Source organism: Rhinolophus sinicus, linkage group LG13 (assembly GCF_036562045.2).
Source record: "Rhinolophus sinicus isolate RSC01 linkage group LG13, ASM3656204v1, whole genome shotgun sequence".
In the NCBI taxonomy this organism is placed as follows: Eukaryota; Metazoa; Chordata; class Mammalia; order Chiroptera; family Rhinolophidae; genus Rhinolophus; species Rhinolophus sinicus.
This window is the reverse complement of record NC_133762.1, coordinates 39,203,072-39,217,031: the sequence shown is the minus strand read 5'-3', so window position 1 is coordinate 39,217,031 and position 13,960 is coordinate 39,203,072. Positions and strand designations below refer to the sequence as shown.

General features: G+C 42.5%; 2 protein-coding genes across 2 annotated transcripts in view; one reads left to right on the top strand and one right to left on the bottom strand.

The window, feature by feature from the left end:
* The window catches only part of DEFB123 (defensin beta 123), a 55,105-nt gene that overhangs the window by 13,947 nt on the left and 27,198 nt on the right, over positions 1 to 13,960 (top strand). The gene's annotated exons all lie outside the window — the stretch shown is intronic.
* Positions 4,581 to 5,952, bottom strand: DEFB121 (defensin beta 121). The gene is made up of 2 exons (XM_019748468.2): positions 5,833 to 5,952; positions 4,581 to 4,794 (listed from the first exon to the last, which is right to left on the bottom strand). Exons 1-2 carry the CDS (start codon positions 5,888 to 5,890, stop codon positions 4,622 to 4,624), a joined length of 231 nt encoding a protein of 76 aa, XP_019604027.1. The 5' UTR covers positions 5,891 to 5,952; the 3' UTR covers positions 4,581 to 4,621.

Here is a 13,960-nt window from a genome sequence, read left to right as displayed (position 1 = left end):
CAGATGTATTAAGTATTTGTTTAAACAAACATTGTGGCAGGATGATATACTATGAATTTTTTTTTTAAGATTTTATTGGGGAAGGGGAACAGGACTTTATTGGGGAACAGTGTGCACCTCCAGGCCCCCTTTTCCAAGTCAAGTTGTTGTCCTTTCAATCCTAGTTGTGGAGGGTGCTGTTCAGCTTCAACTTGTTGTCCTTTCAGTCTTAGTTGTGGAGGGCGCAGCTCAGCTCCAGGTCCAGTTGCCATTTCTAGTTGCAGGGGGCGCAGCCCACCATCCCTTGCAGGAGTCGAACTGGCAACCTTGTGGTTGAGAGGACGCGCTCCAACTAACTGAGCCATCCAGGAGCTCAGCGGCAGCTCAGCTCAAGGTGCTGTGTTCAATCTTAGTTGCAGGGGGCGCTGCCCACCATCCCTTGAGGGACTCGAGGAATTGAACTGGCAACCTTGTGGTTGAGAGCCCACTGGCCCATGTGGGAATCGAACCAGCAGCCTTCAGAGTTAGGAACATGGAGCTCTAACCGCCTGAGCCACCGGGCCGGCCCCAGAAATGCCCTTTCTGCCTTAAGTTGGTCTCTGATGACCAATGAGGAGCCTTATGAGATTCAATAAGGAACCCTTATGAGATTTAATGCCAAATTTTGGGACAATATGACCTGGCAGGGAGATTAAAGGATCAGCAGCAAAACTCAGCGTAGACAGCCTAGAGTACAAGAAAAGAGGAGGAAGGATGCTAATGAGGAACTGAGCTGAAAGAGTAGCCCTAAAACCAGTGAGGAAGAGTGGGGTTTGTACAAAGCCAGCACAGGGAAAGAATCGAGGAGTCTTGATGGCTGACTTGATATGAGAAATGAGAAGGAGAGCTTCCAGAGTCTTATATCTCAGACGATGGTAAAACAGGAGCCCTTGGGAAGGGAGACCTGCCAGTGGGAAAGGGACATTCTTGGACTTTAAATATTCATAGAGCTAGCAAATCTGTATTGCATTCCCACTGTGTTCCATGCACCAAGGATGGAATGGGGAACCAAAATGACAAGGACCCTGCTATCGTGAAATCCAAATTCTCCTGGGCAGATAGACAACAAACGAGTAAAAGAACAACCTAATTACTGATTTTTGAGAAGTGGAAAGAAAGAAATTAGCAGAGAAATAAAGGACCTTGTGAGATGTAATAATCTAGGATGACATTTAAATTAAGGCCTGGAGGATGGGACAAAAACAACCATACACATATCAGAGGAAGAGCTCTCTTAGGCAGAGGAATGGCATGTAACAAGGCACAAAAGCAAGAAAGAGGTTGTTGACATAAAGGAACAGAAAGGATGCCAGAGGGACCTGAGTGTAAGGAGGAAGGAACATGCTACAGAGGTAACCAAGGCCAGGCCAGGCAGGGCCTCACAGGTCCTGGTAGGGAGTTAAGACTTTATTCTCAGTGAAACAGGAAGCCGTTGTCTGGTGTTAAATAGAGTAGTGACAGGATCTAATTTACTCTTTGGCTACTGTGTGGAAATTTAATTAGAGGATTACATGAGAAACCGGGTAGGAGACTTATTGTAGAAAATCAGGTTAAGACAAGAGTGGCTTGAACTAGATGGAAAGAAATGGATGGTCTTGAGCGAGATTTTGAAGGTAGAGCCACAGGGCTTTGAAAGACTGAACAGAGTGAAGCAAAGTGAAGAACCAAGGACAACGTCTAGGTTTGGAGCAACTGGGCTATTATTTACTGAAACGGGAAATAATAGAGTAGTAATACGGGTTGGTGAAGTGAGGTTCCCACCAGGAGTTCCATTCCGGATGCATTAGGCATTCAAATGGAGATGTCACTTATGGAGTCTAGAGGTTTGAGAAAGTCTGGGATTGGAGATAGTGAATTTGGAAGTGATCAACATATAGAAGGTGTTCAAAGCACCTAGTGGGAAAGAATAGAGAGAACAGAGCCTAGAAACAAGCCCTGGTGATTGGGAAGGAAAGACGGAGCCTGGGTAGAAGACTGAAAAGGAATGGCCTAGCCAATCAGAAGAAAACTAAGAGAGTCTGGAAACTTCGAAGTCAAGAGAAAAAAAGCATTTTAATGAGAAGTTAGTGTCCCCTATGTCAAACACTGCTCAGAAATCAATAGGAGGAAAATTGAGCTGCCTCTATTTAGTTTGACAACATTGGGAGTAACTCGTGACCTTTACAAGAGAAGTTTCAATGACAGGGTCAAAGCCAAATTGAATTGAGCTGAAAAGTGAATGGGAACTGAGAAAACTGGGAAAGTGAAGGCAGGCAACATTTTGAGAAAATTCTTTGAAAAATTATAAAGAAATGGGTCATTGTCCAGAGAGGGATGTGGGATTAAGGATGTTATGTTTTAAGAAGGAAAAGTACTAAAGCATCTTCGTATAATGATTAAAATAGTGCAATGGAGAAAGGGAGAATGGAGAGAATAATTGAAGATGAAGTCCTTGAGTAGGGGACATGAAGGGGGATGTGACCAGTGGAGGGGTTGGTTTCTCTGGAGTGAGCACCATTCTTCCAATGTAAGCTACAGGAAGACAGCAGTTGTAGGACCAGATGCAAGAATATGTAGACTCCGTAAAGAGAAGAGGAAGGAGTTGTTTCTGATGGTTTCTATTTTCTCAAAATATGAGGCAAGGAGTGATATTTTAGAGGCAGGAAGTGATAGAAGAGTAAGGAGAGAGGGAAAAGCATGGAATGGTCATTTCAGAGAGTGAGAAATCAAGCTTCTTAGAAGAAAACAGGAGACTAGCTGGCCAATGTTGAGGTTTGAAGCCCTGAATTTCTGGTGAAATCAGTGAGGCCCATTAGGTAATTTTCTCCAAGAATAAGCAGCTGCTAAAGCGTGCAAATGGAGAAGGCAAACAGGTAGTTACGTTCCACCAGCTTGGGAATTTCACAGAAGGATCCCATGCAGTATGGAACATGGGAGTTGAGAATATCTGCAGGAGAATGGTTACTGGGCTAGATCACGACATCCAAGCTGAGTACAGAGGGAAGCGAGATCAGGAGGTTGGGATGATTAACGGAAAAGTAGTGGGGTCAAGGGTTTCATTTAAGTTTTAAGAGTGATTGTCATGCAGGGTGGCATGTGGGATCTCTAGTCCTGCTCCCCGCATAAGCACGCAGGATATGGTGAGGCCAAAAAGGAACATCAACGGAGTCATATAGGGGAGTCATACCACTATAGTCTCACTGGCAGCTGGGTTGGAGACACAGGAAGCAGGAGCCACACGATCCACAACCGCCATACACTTGTCTCTGCCAACCATCCTCACTTGCTAACTGCAATCCGCCTCTCTGCAATCTGCAATCCACACTCAGCCCTCCTGCTAGCTTGGCCATGCAATTACATCAGTGGCTAATGGATAACCGGTAACAGCTGATGGCCAACTAGTCACAGGTCATGGCCATCTACTATCTGAGCCAGCACCTTTCCACATGAGGCCGAGAACCTGGAAATTGCTCTCTGGGGCTCTGTCCCCACACCAGATCTTCTGATCCTGAATCCAATGCTCTTCCTTTAACAGCCTCGCTGGTATTTAGACAGTGAGGCTGGAGGTTTTCATCAAAAAGTTCTGCTGGGAATGACTAAGTCAAGCCATAAGTCTGAGCTTAGGTTCAGTGTTCTCATATGAAAGAATTAGATAGTAGGCAGGTGACTCCAAACAGAATTTTCCAACTCAGGATAAAGAATCAAGTTCTTTTTGATTAGTCAGATAAGTAGCAAGGGTTGGGAATACTCGAGACCATGACCGAAATCATGGAGCTGGTGATGGTAAAATCCTGTTGTTCAAGGTCCATCCTGGAAAAGGACTAGCCAGCAGCTCAATATCATGTGGCACAATTGGGGGGTGGGGAGAAAGAGATGGAGCAGGAATGCACGTGGGGTCTGATACCTGCTCTCTCCAAGAAAATGTATGACACCATCCTGGAGTCCCTAACAGGACAGAACTCCAGGTATTGTCAGGGGAAAGTGGCAGCCTTTGGTGTAAAAGTAGAGAAAGAGAAAGCAGCAGGCTAAGAATGGAGTCTTGTGTTCATCGCACTTTCTTGCTCACCTCCTTAATTTCCTCTAAAATATAGAGATTGAGCCCCATAGCCTGCTTCAGCCTTGTATCTCTAGACTCTAAAGCGACACTGGCCAGTACAATAAACACTAGCCTCATTTAGCTATATAAATTTAAGTACAGATTAAAGTAAAGTAAATTAAATTAAAAAGTCAGTCCCCCATTATACTAACCACATTTGAAGTGCTCAATAGCCTCCCATGGCTCATAGTTACCATCTAGGACAACACAAATATGGACATTTCCATCATTGCAGAAAGTTCCATCAGCAGTGCTGGTCTAGAAAACAGTAATCAAATGGGTAGAATGAACATTCCTTACTTATTTCATCTGGGAGCAGTAGTGGGAGCCAGCAGACTAGTAGGAGCTACATGCAAGATGGATTATTACCACCCACTGGTTCATCCTGTTCTCTCTAATACCCACGCACACCTTTCTTCCTTCCTATTTATTTCTAAGTATTACTCGGTGCAACTGCCAGACACAAACAAGGTAGAGCCAAGAATTATTTAATAGAATGATGTTAGACTCAAGATTGGATAAGAGATGTCAGACTGCAGAAGGTTCTCGCAGGCTCCCAGTTGAGTTTGAGGATCCTGTGTCGACAGGTACATACTTGGGATGGACACAGCACTTAGCCTCAGCATTGCATAGTATGTAGAATACTTCACTCTCTTCACACATGATTCTGCACTTTCCCAACTTACCCCAACACTTCGTGACTGAAATTAAAAGGGAAGAAGGGGGAAGCGTTAGTCTTGAAATAAAGCAGAGGGCTGGGGAAGGGGGAGGCCAAAGCCAGTAGAGAAGACAGTAGTGAGGGAAAGAAGGAGCTATGTGGGCAGGAAGCCCTCATGAGGCATTCTCCAGGTTTAGGGGAAATTATAGGCCACTATCCTTTCTTTTCCCATTTGTGTCCCCAGTCATGAACTCAAAGTCCTCCCTACCCAATGGCCTGGGACCTACTAGGCAGCTGCCCCTGGCTAGCTCCCTTTGGGGAGTCAAGGGGTCTCCCTCTCTCCAGGGCTTCACCTCCTCCATACTATAATGTACCCAGTTGCCCAGTATCAATTCGTTACACTTTCCCTTTGCCCTTTGGTGTCCTCTGTGACCACATCAATGAAAGGGGACAGGAATCTCAAATACACCCAACTGGACATCTGCAAGTCTTCTAGGGTATCCGTAAAACTCCCAAGAATGTCACACTCTCCTCTCTACAACATCCTAGGGCTTTTCATTGGTCTTAACCAGCCAAGATGACTAGGAACAATTGCTCTGGAGAACCTACTACCTAAAGTAGCCCAGATAAATTGAGGTGGCCTGAGAGAATGGAATCAGAATACTTAAACAATCAGAAATTCAGGAACCATTTTCATGGAGGCAACACAAGATCAAAATTCAACACCCCCTCCCCCCGCCATGACCCCCAAGGAATGTTTTGGAAAAGCTCCCTTTTTCTCTATACTCCATGCCTAAGTCTCTCTCCTCCTTGTACTCTGCCCCCAAAGTCATGTTCGACTTCTTTTAAGCCAAACAGAGAGAGAAATTCAAGATGGTCAACTAATGGCACCGGAAAGATCAGTTAGTACCAGAGAACTCAAACTTTCCTTTGACTAGCGAGACCATCTAAAGGCCTCTGTGGATCCTGTGAGGCCACTCTCCCAGCCCAAGATGTTAGACGCCCCACCCATCCCTCCAGAGTTCCCTGAATAAGCATCAGGTTTCCTGACCCATGTCCCCTTGGGAAAGATTCTGTTTACCTGGGATGACCTGGGCTAGTGGCAGGGTAACAGTCAAAAACAAAAGAATGAGCTTCATGAATGATGGGAGAAAATAGGAGGCTTCTGGTCTGGCAAGTCAGGCAGAGGTGTCCATTCTGGGCAGTCCAGACTGGTATTTATTGCCCCAAGGAGCGTGACAGAGCCATGATCAGTGAACCAGAAAGAGAACAGTCACTTAATATTAGATAGGCAAGTTATCCACCACACTGACTGAATGGCTATTATTGGATACACCACCCTCTCCCGCACTTCCAGAGGAGACAGGGAGAGGGGGAAGAGAAAGTAACAAAGAGAACACACAGTCTTGTCTTTGAGGCGTTTAATAATACAAGCAGGAAGGCAAGTAGGGGGGTGTTATTTCATTTCTGGTCCATGAGGGAAGAGAGAGAGAGAAATACTTCTGTGTTCCTTAGGTTCTTTACAGCAATAAGAAAATCTTAAGATGTCTCATATGTTGGTGGTTCATTTTAAGGATACTAAAGGAAGGGCAGAAGCAGAGGAAAATATCTTGATAGCTCCATGCCCATCACCCCTGGAAACTAAAATGTCAGCATTTGCAGAGTGGAATGCGCAGGAAGGCCACAAGACCTCACTTTTCACAGTGCATGTTTATTAAGGACAAGTAGCATCCTCCTAGTTGGCAAAGGAAAGGCCTTTTACTACCATTGTGGCGTTTCTTATAAGGCACGGTAGATTGCATTATTGACCCCAATTCTTCACCCCTACTTGAATCTACATTTTTGCCACCATCTCATCCTAGGAGGAATGTGCTTCCCTGTCCCTTTACTTTTGTCTTGGCTGTGTGACTTGTTTTAGCTGACAATATATTGGCAGAAGTGACAATATGCCAGTTCTGAGCTTAGGCTTTAAGAGATGATGACTATTTTCACTTGCCCTTTTGTGCCTCTGCCATCGCCATAAGAACAACCTTCCCCAGTGGTCCAAAGACAAGGAGAGCTAAGTGGAGCAGAGCCATCCCAAATGGCCCACAGGTCTACAGTGAGAAATAAAGCTGCCCTTTCCACTCCAGCCTCAAGCAGAGCAATCCAACCAGACTCCAGTTTACCTGCTGTCACATGAGCAATAAGAAAGGCCTGCTATCTTAAGCCACTAATACCTCAGGTCAGCAGATAGATCAGAAAAGAATCACATGCTTTATAACATAAAATTGGCAAGGTCCATCATTTCAAAATGGACAGAAACAAAAGCATACTAACAGAAGGGATATCTTCTCTCTGATATTGAATAAGACTGTTGTCTCCAAGGAAAATTAATGCTCTAGACCAGGGATCATCTGACTTTTTCTGTAAATACCCAGATAGTAAATACTGTAAGGTTTGTAGGCCATACAGTTTCTGTCACAACTACTCAACTCTGCATTTGTGGCATGAAAGCACCATAGATAGTATGTAAACGAATGGATGTGGCTGTGTTCCAATCAAACTTTATTTAGAGACACTGAAATTTGAATTTCACATAATTTTCACATGTCACTAAATATTATTCTTTTGATTTTTTTCAACTACTTAAAAAAAAAAAACATTCTTAGCTCCTGGGTCATACAAAATAAGGCAACAGGCTGGATCTAGACTGGCAAACACTAGAAAGCTAAACAATACCAAATAGTGTCCAGGAAACGGGGATAGAGTAATACTCATGTACTCCTGATGGGCTATAGATCAGAAGCAGAATGACTGTGAATTTCATAAAGTCTCAGGATGTCTCATTTGCTTGAATGCTTGTGAGCTGTGGGAATTCTACAATGTTCTAGGTAAGGAGGGGAAACCAGGTTGCAATCAGGAAACAGTAAATAAGCACTTCCGGTAAATAATCTGAAGAGATCCCAGAAATCTATTGTAATTTCTTAGTTCATTCTAAATAAATATTCACTTTTGGATCTAATTTTGAATTTTTAATTCTGTGTTCTTCTTAAAAAGAATCTCAATATCATAAAAATGGCAGGCCCCACAGAACCTAGATCTTCCTCTGAGATGGAGGCAGCCATTCTGGGGAGGAATCTAATGACATTTAGTCCAATTAAGTGTAAGCATTTGTTCTGACCCAGAAATTCCACTCCTGGGTACATGTCCCAGAGATATCCCCACACACATCCATAAAGGAATGATGCACAAGAATGCCTATTAAAGCAAGGTTCATAGAGGCAAGGAGTTGATATCAACTCCATCACTGGGACAATCAAAAGGTAAAATGTAGTGGATGCACACTGTGGAGTATTATGTAGCAATTGTATGCTGGGGAATTCGATGTACACAAATAAATATGGATGGCTGTTTAAAACAGTGCTGGTTGTAATGTTATCACCACTTTGGAAAACAGTTTGACAGTTTCTTTTAAAGGTAAACATACTCTTATAATACAACCCATCAGTTCCATTCTTAGGTGTTTATCCAAGATAAATGAAGACATATGTCTTTACCAAAAATTGTACATGAATTTCCAGAGCAGCTTTATTCATCATACATAGAAGCAACCTAAATGTCCACCAACTAGTAAACAAATAAATTGCAGTATATCCAGACAATAAAATACTACTCAGCAATTAAAAAGAATTAAGTGCTATTACACATGGTATGGAAGAATTTAAAAAGCATTCAACTGAGTGAAAAAAGCCAGGCCAAAAGAGAATGTAATTGTATAAGTCCATGTGTATGAAACTCTAGAAAAGACGAATCCAGTCTACAGTGACCGTGGGACTGGTGGGAGGAGCTGGGCATTGACTGAGATGGGACGTAAGAGAACTTTGCGGATGATGGAAAAGTTCTATACACAGGTGTGAGAACTCATAAAACTTGTTCACACCTAAAATGGGTGCGTTTTATTTTATGGAAATTATATCTCAATAAAGTTGACTTTAAAATCTAGTCCTGATTTTTTAAACTAAGCAACAGAATGAGGTATATAACATAAAACCACTTGTGTAAAATAAAAATGAGTTATTCACATTAAGAAGGCACAAATTAAAATATTGGAACATAGTTGTCTATGTGGGATATGGATGGGAGTGATTATGGAATAAAAATAAGTCAGTAAAATAAAGCAAGAGAAGGGCTCCGCACAAGACAAATAAAGGCAAATATTTTTCTTTTTCTTTTTTTTAATTTATTGGGGTGACATTAGTGAATAAAATTATATAGGCTTCAGGTGTACAATTCTATAATACATCACCTATATATTGATTGCATTGTGTGTTCACCACCCAAAGTCAAATCTCCTTCCGTCACCATATATTTGACCAATGATGATAAATTTGCCATAAGTAATTAACTCAATCCTTGACAACAAAGGACTTAAAAGAAAGGGGGAAAGTGCTCTATTGACAAGGGGCTCACTTCTAAGGATTGCTAGTGAGGAAATCAGCCCACTGGACTGGAACTCATTTCCTCTCCTTCCAGAAAGGCTGCAAAAAAGAAACCTGAGGTGCCATTTGAATTGACACAGCCCAAAGCAAGACCAGAGGCCACAACTTGGTCCACTCTTGAGGAAGGAGAGTGTTTCTAATTAGAAGAGCAGGGTACTGGGCAGATAGTCTTGAAAGGCTGGAGGGAGAGAAGAGAGCAACTCGTAGGGGTATGATTCTTAGAGAAGCCTGCGTCTAGACAGGACTTCCTTTGTACATCCAAAGAACCCTTAGTAGCACCGAGGTTCTCCTACACTGAACTCCTGTTCCGGGATCTACTTCTCCTCCAGTAAAGAACTCTGTCATAGCTCTACATGTTTATCCTTGTGGATACTGATTAGAAGAATAAGGTGGCCTAAAGAGGGGATGACCTGATTCCATTATGTGCATTACTTAGTAGGTTGGTGCAAAAGTCATTGCAGTTGTTGCCATTATTTTTAACGTTTTAAACTGCAATAACTTTTGCACCAACCTAATAGCAAAATCAACAACAGTTTTCAGCAGTAGAGGAGACTCTTAAAAGACTCCTTCCCATCTGGCACAGGGTACTGCAAGACAAAATGCCCTGATTGTTCTACATGCTGAGAAGGGCCTCCCCCACACCTGAGCTACGTTCATCTGCATCTCTGGGGTGTTCACCATTCTTAAGGGTCACCTCTCCTCCTCCTTACTTCTATTTCGCCATGGCTCTCATTCAAAGCTCTCCAAGAAAATGATCTGATTAGCTAAAAAGAATCTGATTCATTCGCTAACAGAGGTAAAGCATTATAAAAGGTCAGAAAACGATGGAACAACCTCCGTTACTGATGTCTGCAAACTTGAGCTTTTCTTTGCTGTCCAGCATGAAAATATGTACTTGATGAGTGGGGTGAACATTTGTCAGTAAGAAAAGGAGCGAAGAAGTTATGGAAGCAGAACAAGAAAAATAAGAAAGGAATAAATATCTGAGGGAGGAATGTGTGCTTTCCAGACAAGATTACAGAATTGGAAAGAAGGAGTCTACAAGTGGTTCATTATCTAAAGACGTGGAAAGGTAGAAGGTATTCAGTAGGAAGGGGTTTGCACTAATGGGTAGACTTTGCTGTGAAGTGTCCAGGAGCGCAAAATCCCCAGCCTGAAAGTGTACTCAGTAACCTGACCTTGAGGCCAATCAAACGTGCTTGACCCCTTTAAATAGGCTCCTGCAGTGATGTGGTCCTTTACTTAACATCTTGTGCCTTTTTTTCCTGAGCCTGAAGTGGGTACCACTGCCGTCTGTGGCCGAGTGGAAGATAGGATGGTATCTGATATTCAGAAAACTCTGTGTCTGTTTCCTGCCTGACTATTGACTCTTGCTTTGACCCAGTGTAAACTATGAGCCTCCCTCGTTGGAGAGTGCCTCTCCTAGAAAACGAAGTTTCTTATGCTTCCAGTGAATTTATCCCATCTTGCCCAGGACCCTTGCATTCCCTTCTCAGTTTTCTGCCACCCACCCTGTTTACTCTCTGCTTCCAGTACTGCAGCAGAGGAAAGGAAATACATCTACATGTCACTTCTCTGTAGTCTTCGGTGGTAGAAGACATCGGGGGTAGAAGACATCGAAAAAGGATGAAACAATTGACCCAAATAAGCTTGGAGATTTTTCTGACTTTGTATTACATTCCAACTCCCTGGATCCTGGTGCTACATGCAATTAGCAATGGCAATGGATATGTTGGGGTTTTGTCTTCAAATTATTTTAATGATGTTTAACAGTCTATCACCAAAGAGCATAAGCTTTGGAGGCAGACAAATCTGAATTAAAGTCATCACTTTGCCACTTATTAACCAAGTGAGTGAACAAGTCAACTAAGGTCTCTGGGACCTCAGTTTTGTCTTCTCTAATACAGAGATAATACTACTGACCTCAGAGGTTTGCTGTGAAGCCTAAATGAGGAAATGCTTGTAAAACACATAGACCAATGGCTGGTGCACTGGAAGCCCTGGTGACTGGTAGCTACTGTTATTTTCCTATGAATTCTCACCTTCCTTGACTCCTGGAGTATTTGACTATTGACCTCTTTCCTCCCTGAAACTCTCCTGGTTCCCCCTCCTTATTAACATAGTCAATATTCAATAAAAAGGAACAAGGATTGTCAGTGATTCAGAGACTGCTCACTGTGCTTCTGCAAATCCAGGTTGAAAATTTCAAAGCTTTGGGTTTCCAGTCTGAGACCCAGAGTGCTTACCCCGCATCCAAGCTCAAGGACAGGTCTTTCTCCTCTGTATCTGGAGTGCGTACAATGTAACTCTGTTTAAGCTCCAGTGAGAGATGATAAAGGAGGTTCCCAACTTTTTATCAGAGCACGTTTCCAAGCTTATCCCTGTTCCTAGCTCTCCTTTTGCCTCCCCAGGATGTCTTCACTGGCTCCTTATCTTTACTGTGACTTAAATTTTTCCAGAAGCTGTTCTTTCCCTCAATCCTTCATTTCATGTGTCTACTTTCCCAGAAACCAACCATTGCTCTCTCCATGTGGGTCATGTTTCCATCCCTCCCAGGATACCCTTCTCTAACCACCCCCTTCCAAAACCACCAGGCCATTTTCAGCTTCCCATGGACTGAGGACTAAGGTGTTGGGGAAGTGGTGGCAGAAGAACTCTCTAAGAGGGTTTCTGTCTTTAAAATGTTTACAGTTTCCTTAAGAAAATGAAAAGCAAGCATTTTTAAATGAACTTCATATCCTTCCAAAAATACTCAAGTAATTTTTGCTAAATAAATTGAATCATGATTAAGTATCTACTATATACAGGGTACTCTCTTGAGCACAAGAAATATAGAACAGTATAGGATACTGTCCCCCATTAGTCAACTATATTAGGATACACTAGGTTATGATACAGTAACCAGGAAAAGAACCTCGGTGGCTTATAAGAACAAAGGTTTGCTTTTCCCCATGCCACACATCCATTGCAAACAGCCACTCCATTTTTGCTGATCACCATGGCAGAGGAAAAGAGAGTTCTAGAGGGTCTTGAACTGGCTGTTATGTGCCCTGCCCTTGGAAGTAATGTGTAACTCATAACTACGACAGTGACATGGCCCCATCCAACCACAAGAGGGCCAAGAAGTTCAATTCTACCACGGGCCTGGAATGCAGAAAGTCAGAATAATATGACGGATAGCATTAATGACCTCCAAATATAAAATCACAGTTGTCGGGCAGAATAGCCACATAAACAGAAACAATACAAAGTAGCCTGTGATGAATCAAAATAAGAAAATATATGGCAGTATAACAGAACATGGGGACAAACACCAAAGGCCAGGGTGGGTCAGAGAAGGCTTCACGAAGAACCTTCTCCATACCTAAAGGAAGATAGATTTCAGAGAAATGGCAAAGAGGGGGAAGGAGGGAGAGGGTAAGAGAGGGCATTCCAGTTAGGGGAGTTGTGGGAATAGAGGAGTGGTGGCAGAAATACTTGTAAGCCATTTGAAAACAATGAAAATACTGCATGGCTATAGCTGGGAGTTCATGCACCATATAATATTGGAGAATTGCATAGCAGTAAGGTTTTTAAAGTTCTTGAATGCAAATCTAAGATACTTAGACTTGGTTCTTGTGTCAAAATCAAGAAATTAAGGGAGACAGCTGTGACCCTAGCAACAACACCCACAGCGGCTGGGGAGGGGGTTTGGACCCATGTAGGAGTTTGGCCAAGGCATCCACTAATGTTGACTGTAATGGTGATAATAAAATAATAGCACGCATTTCAAAAACGTATTGTGTCAGTTACACAAAGTAACAAAGATTCTCTCCTTGACCAAATTCCACTCAGGCTTCCCTGAACTCTTTTTCAACTATGTCTCAAATTTTGGACTTCTGTGTTTGTTTCTTCATTGTCCAATTTTGGCAAGAATTCTGGAAATTGAATTAATCAATCACGCCTACATGATGAAGCCTCCATAAAAATCCCTAAAGTTCCAAGGGCTTCTAGACTGATGAACATGTCCATGTGTCAGGAGGGTGGCATACCCACACTTCGTGGAGACTGAAGCTCCTGCACTCCGGATCCTTCCAGACCCTGCCTATGTGTCTCTTCCATCTGGCTGTTCACCTGTATCCTTTATTGTGTCTTTTATTACATAATAAACTAGTAAACGTAAGTAGGTGTTTTCCCTGAGTGAGTTCTGTTAGCCGTTTTAGCAAATTATCAAACCCAAGGAGGAGGTCAGGGAACTCTTAATTTACAGCTGGTTGGTCAGAAATACAAGTGACAAAAAAAAAAAAAATCCAATTAAAATATGGGCAGAGGACCTGAATAGACATTTCTCCAAAGAGGACATGCAGATGGCCAACAGACATGAAAAGATTCTCAACATCACTAATCATCAGAGAAATGCAAATAAAAACCACAAGAAGATTATCACCTCACACCTGTCAGAATGGCCATCATCAATAAATCAACAAACAAATGTCAGCAGGAATGTGGAGAAAAGGGAACCCTCATGTACTGTTGGTGGGATTATAAACAGGTGTAGCCATTATGGAAAGCAGTATGGAGGTTCCTCAAAAAATTAAAAATAGAATTACCTTATGACTCAGCAATTCCACTCCTGGGTATTTATCCAATGAAATCCGAAACACTAATTCAAAAAGATATTTGCACTCCTATGTTTACTGCAGTGCTATTCACAATAGCCAAGATATGGAAACAACGAAAATACCCATC

What these genes read in the sequence shown, in the direction of transcription:
- DEFB121 (XM_019748468.2), bottom strand. Translation starts at nt 5,890, where the DNA reads ATGAAGCTCATTCTTTTGTTTTTGACTGTTACCCTGCCACTAGCCCAG. An exon ending in ACTAGCCCAGGTCATCCCAG is followed by an intron (nt 4,795 to 5,832) that starts GTAAACAGAATC and finishes TTTTAATTTCAG; the next exon opens with TCACGAAGTGTTGGGGTAAG.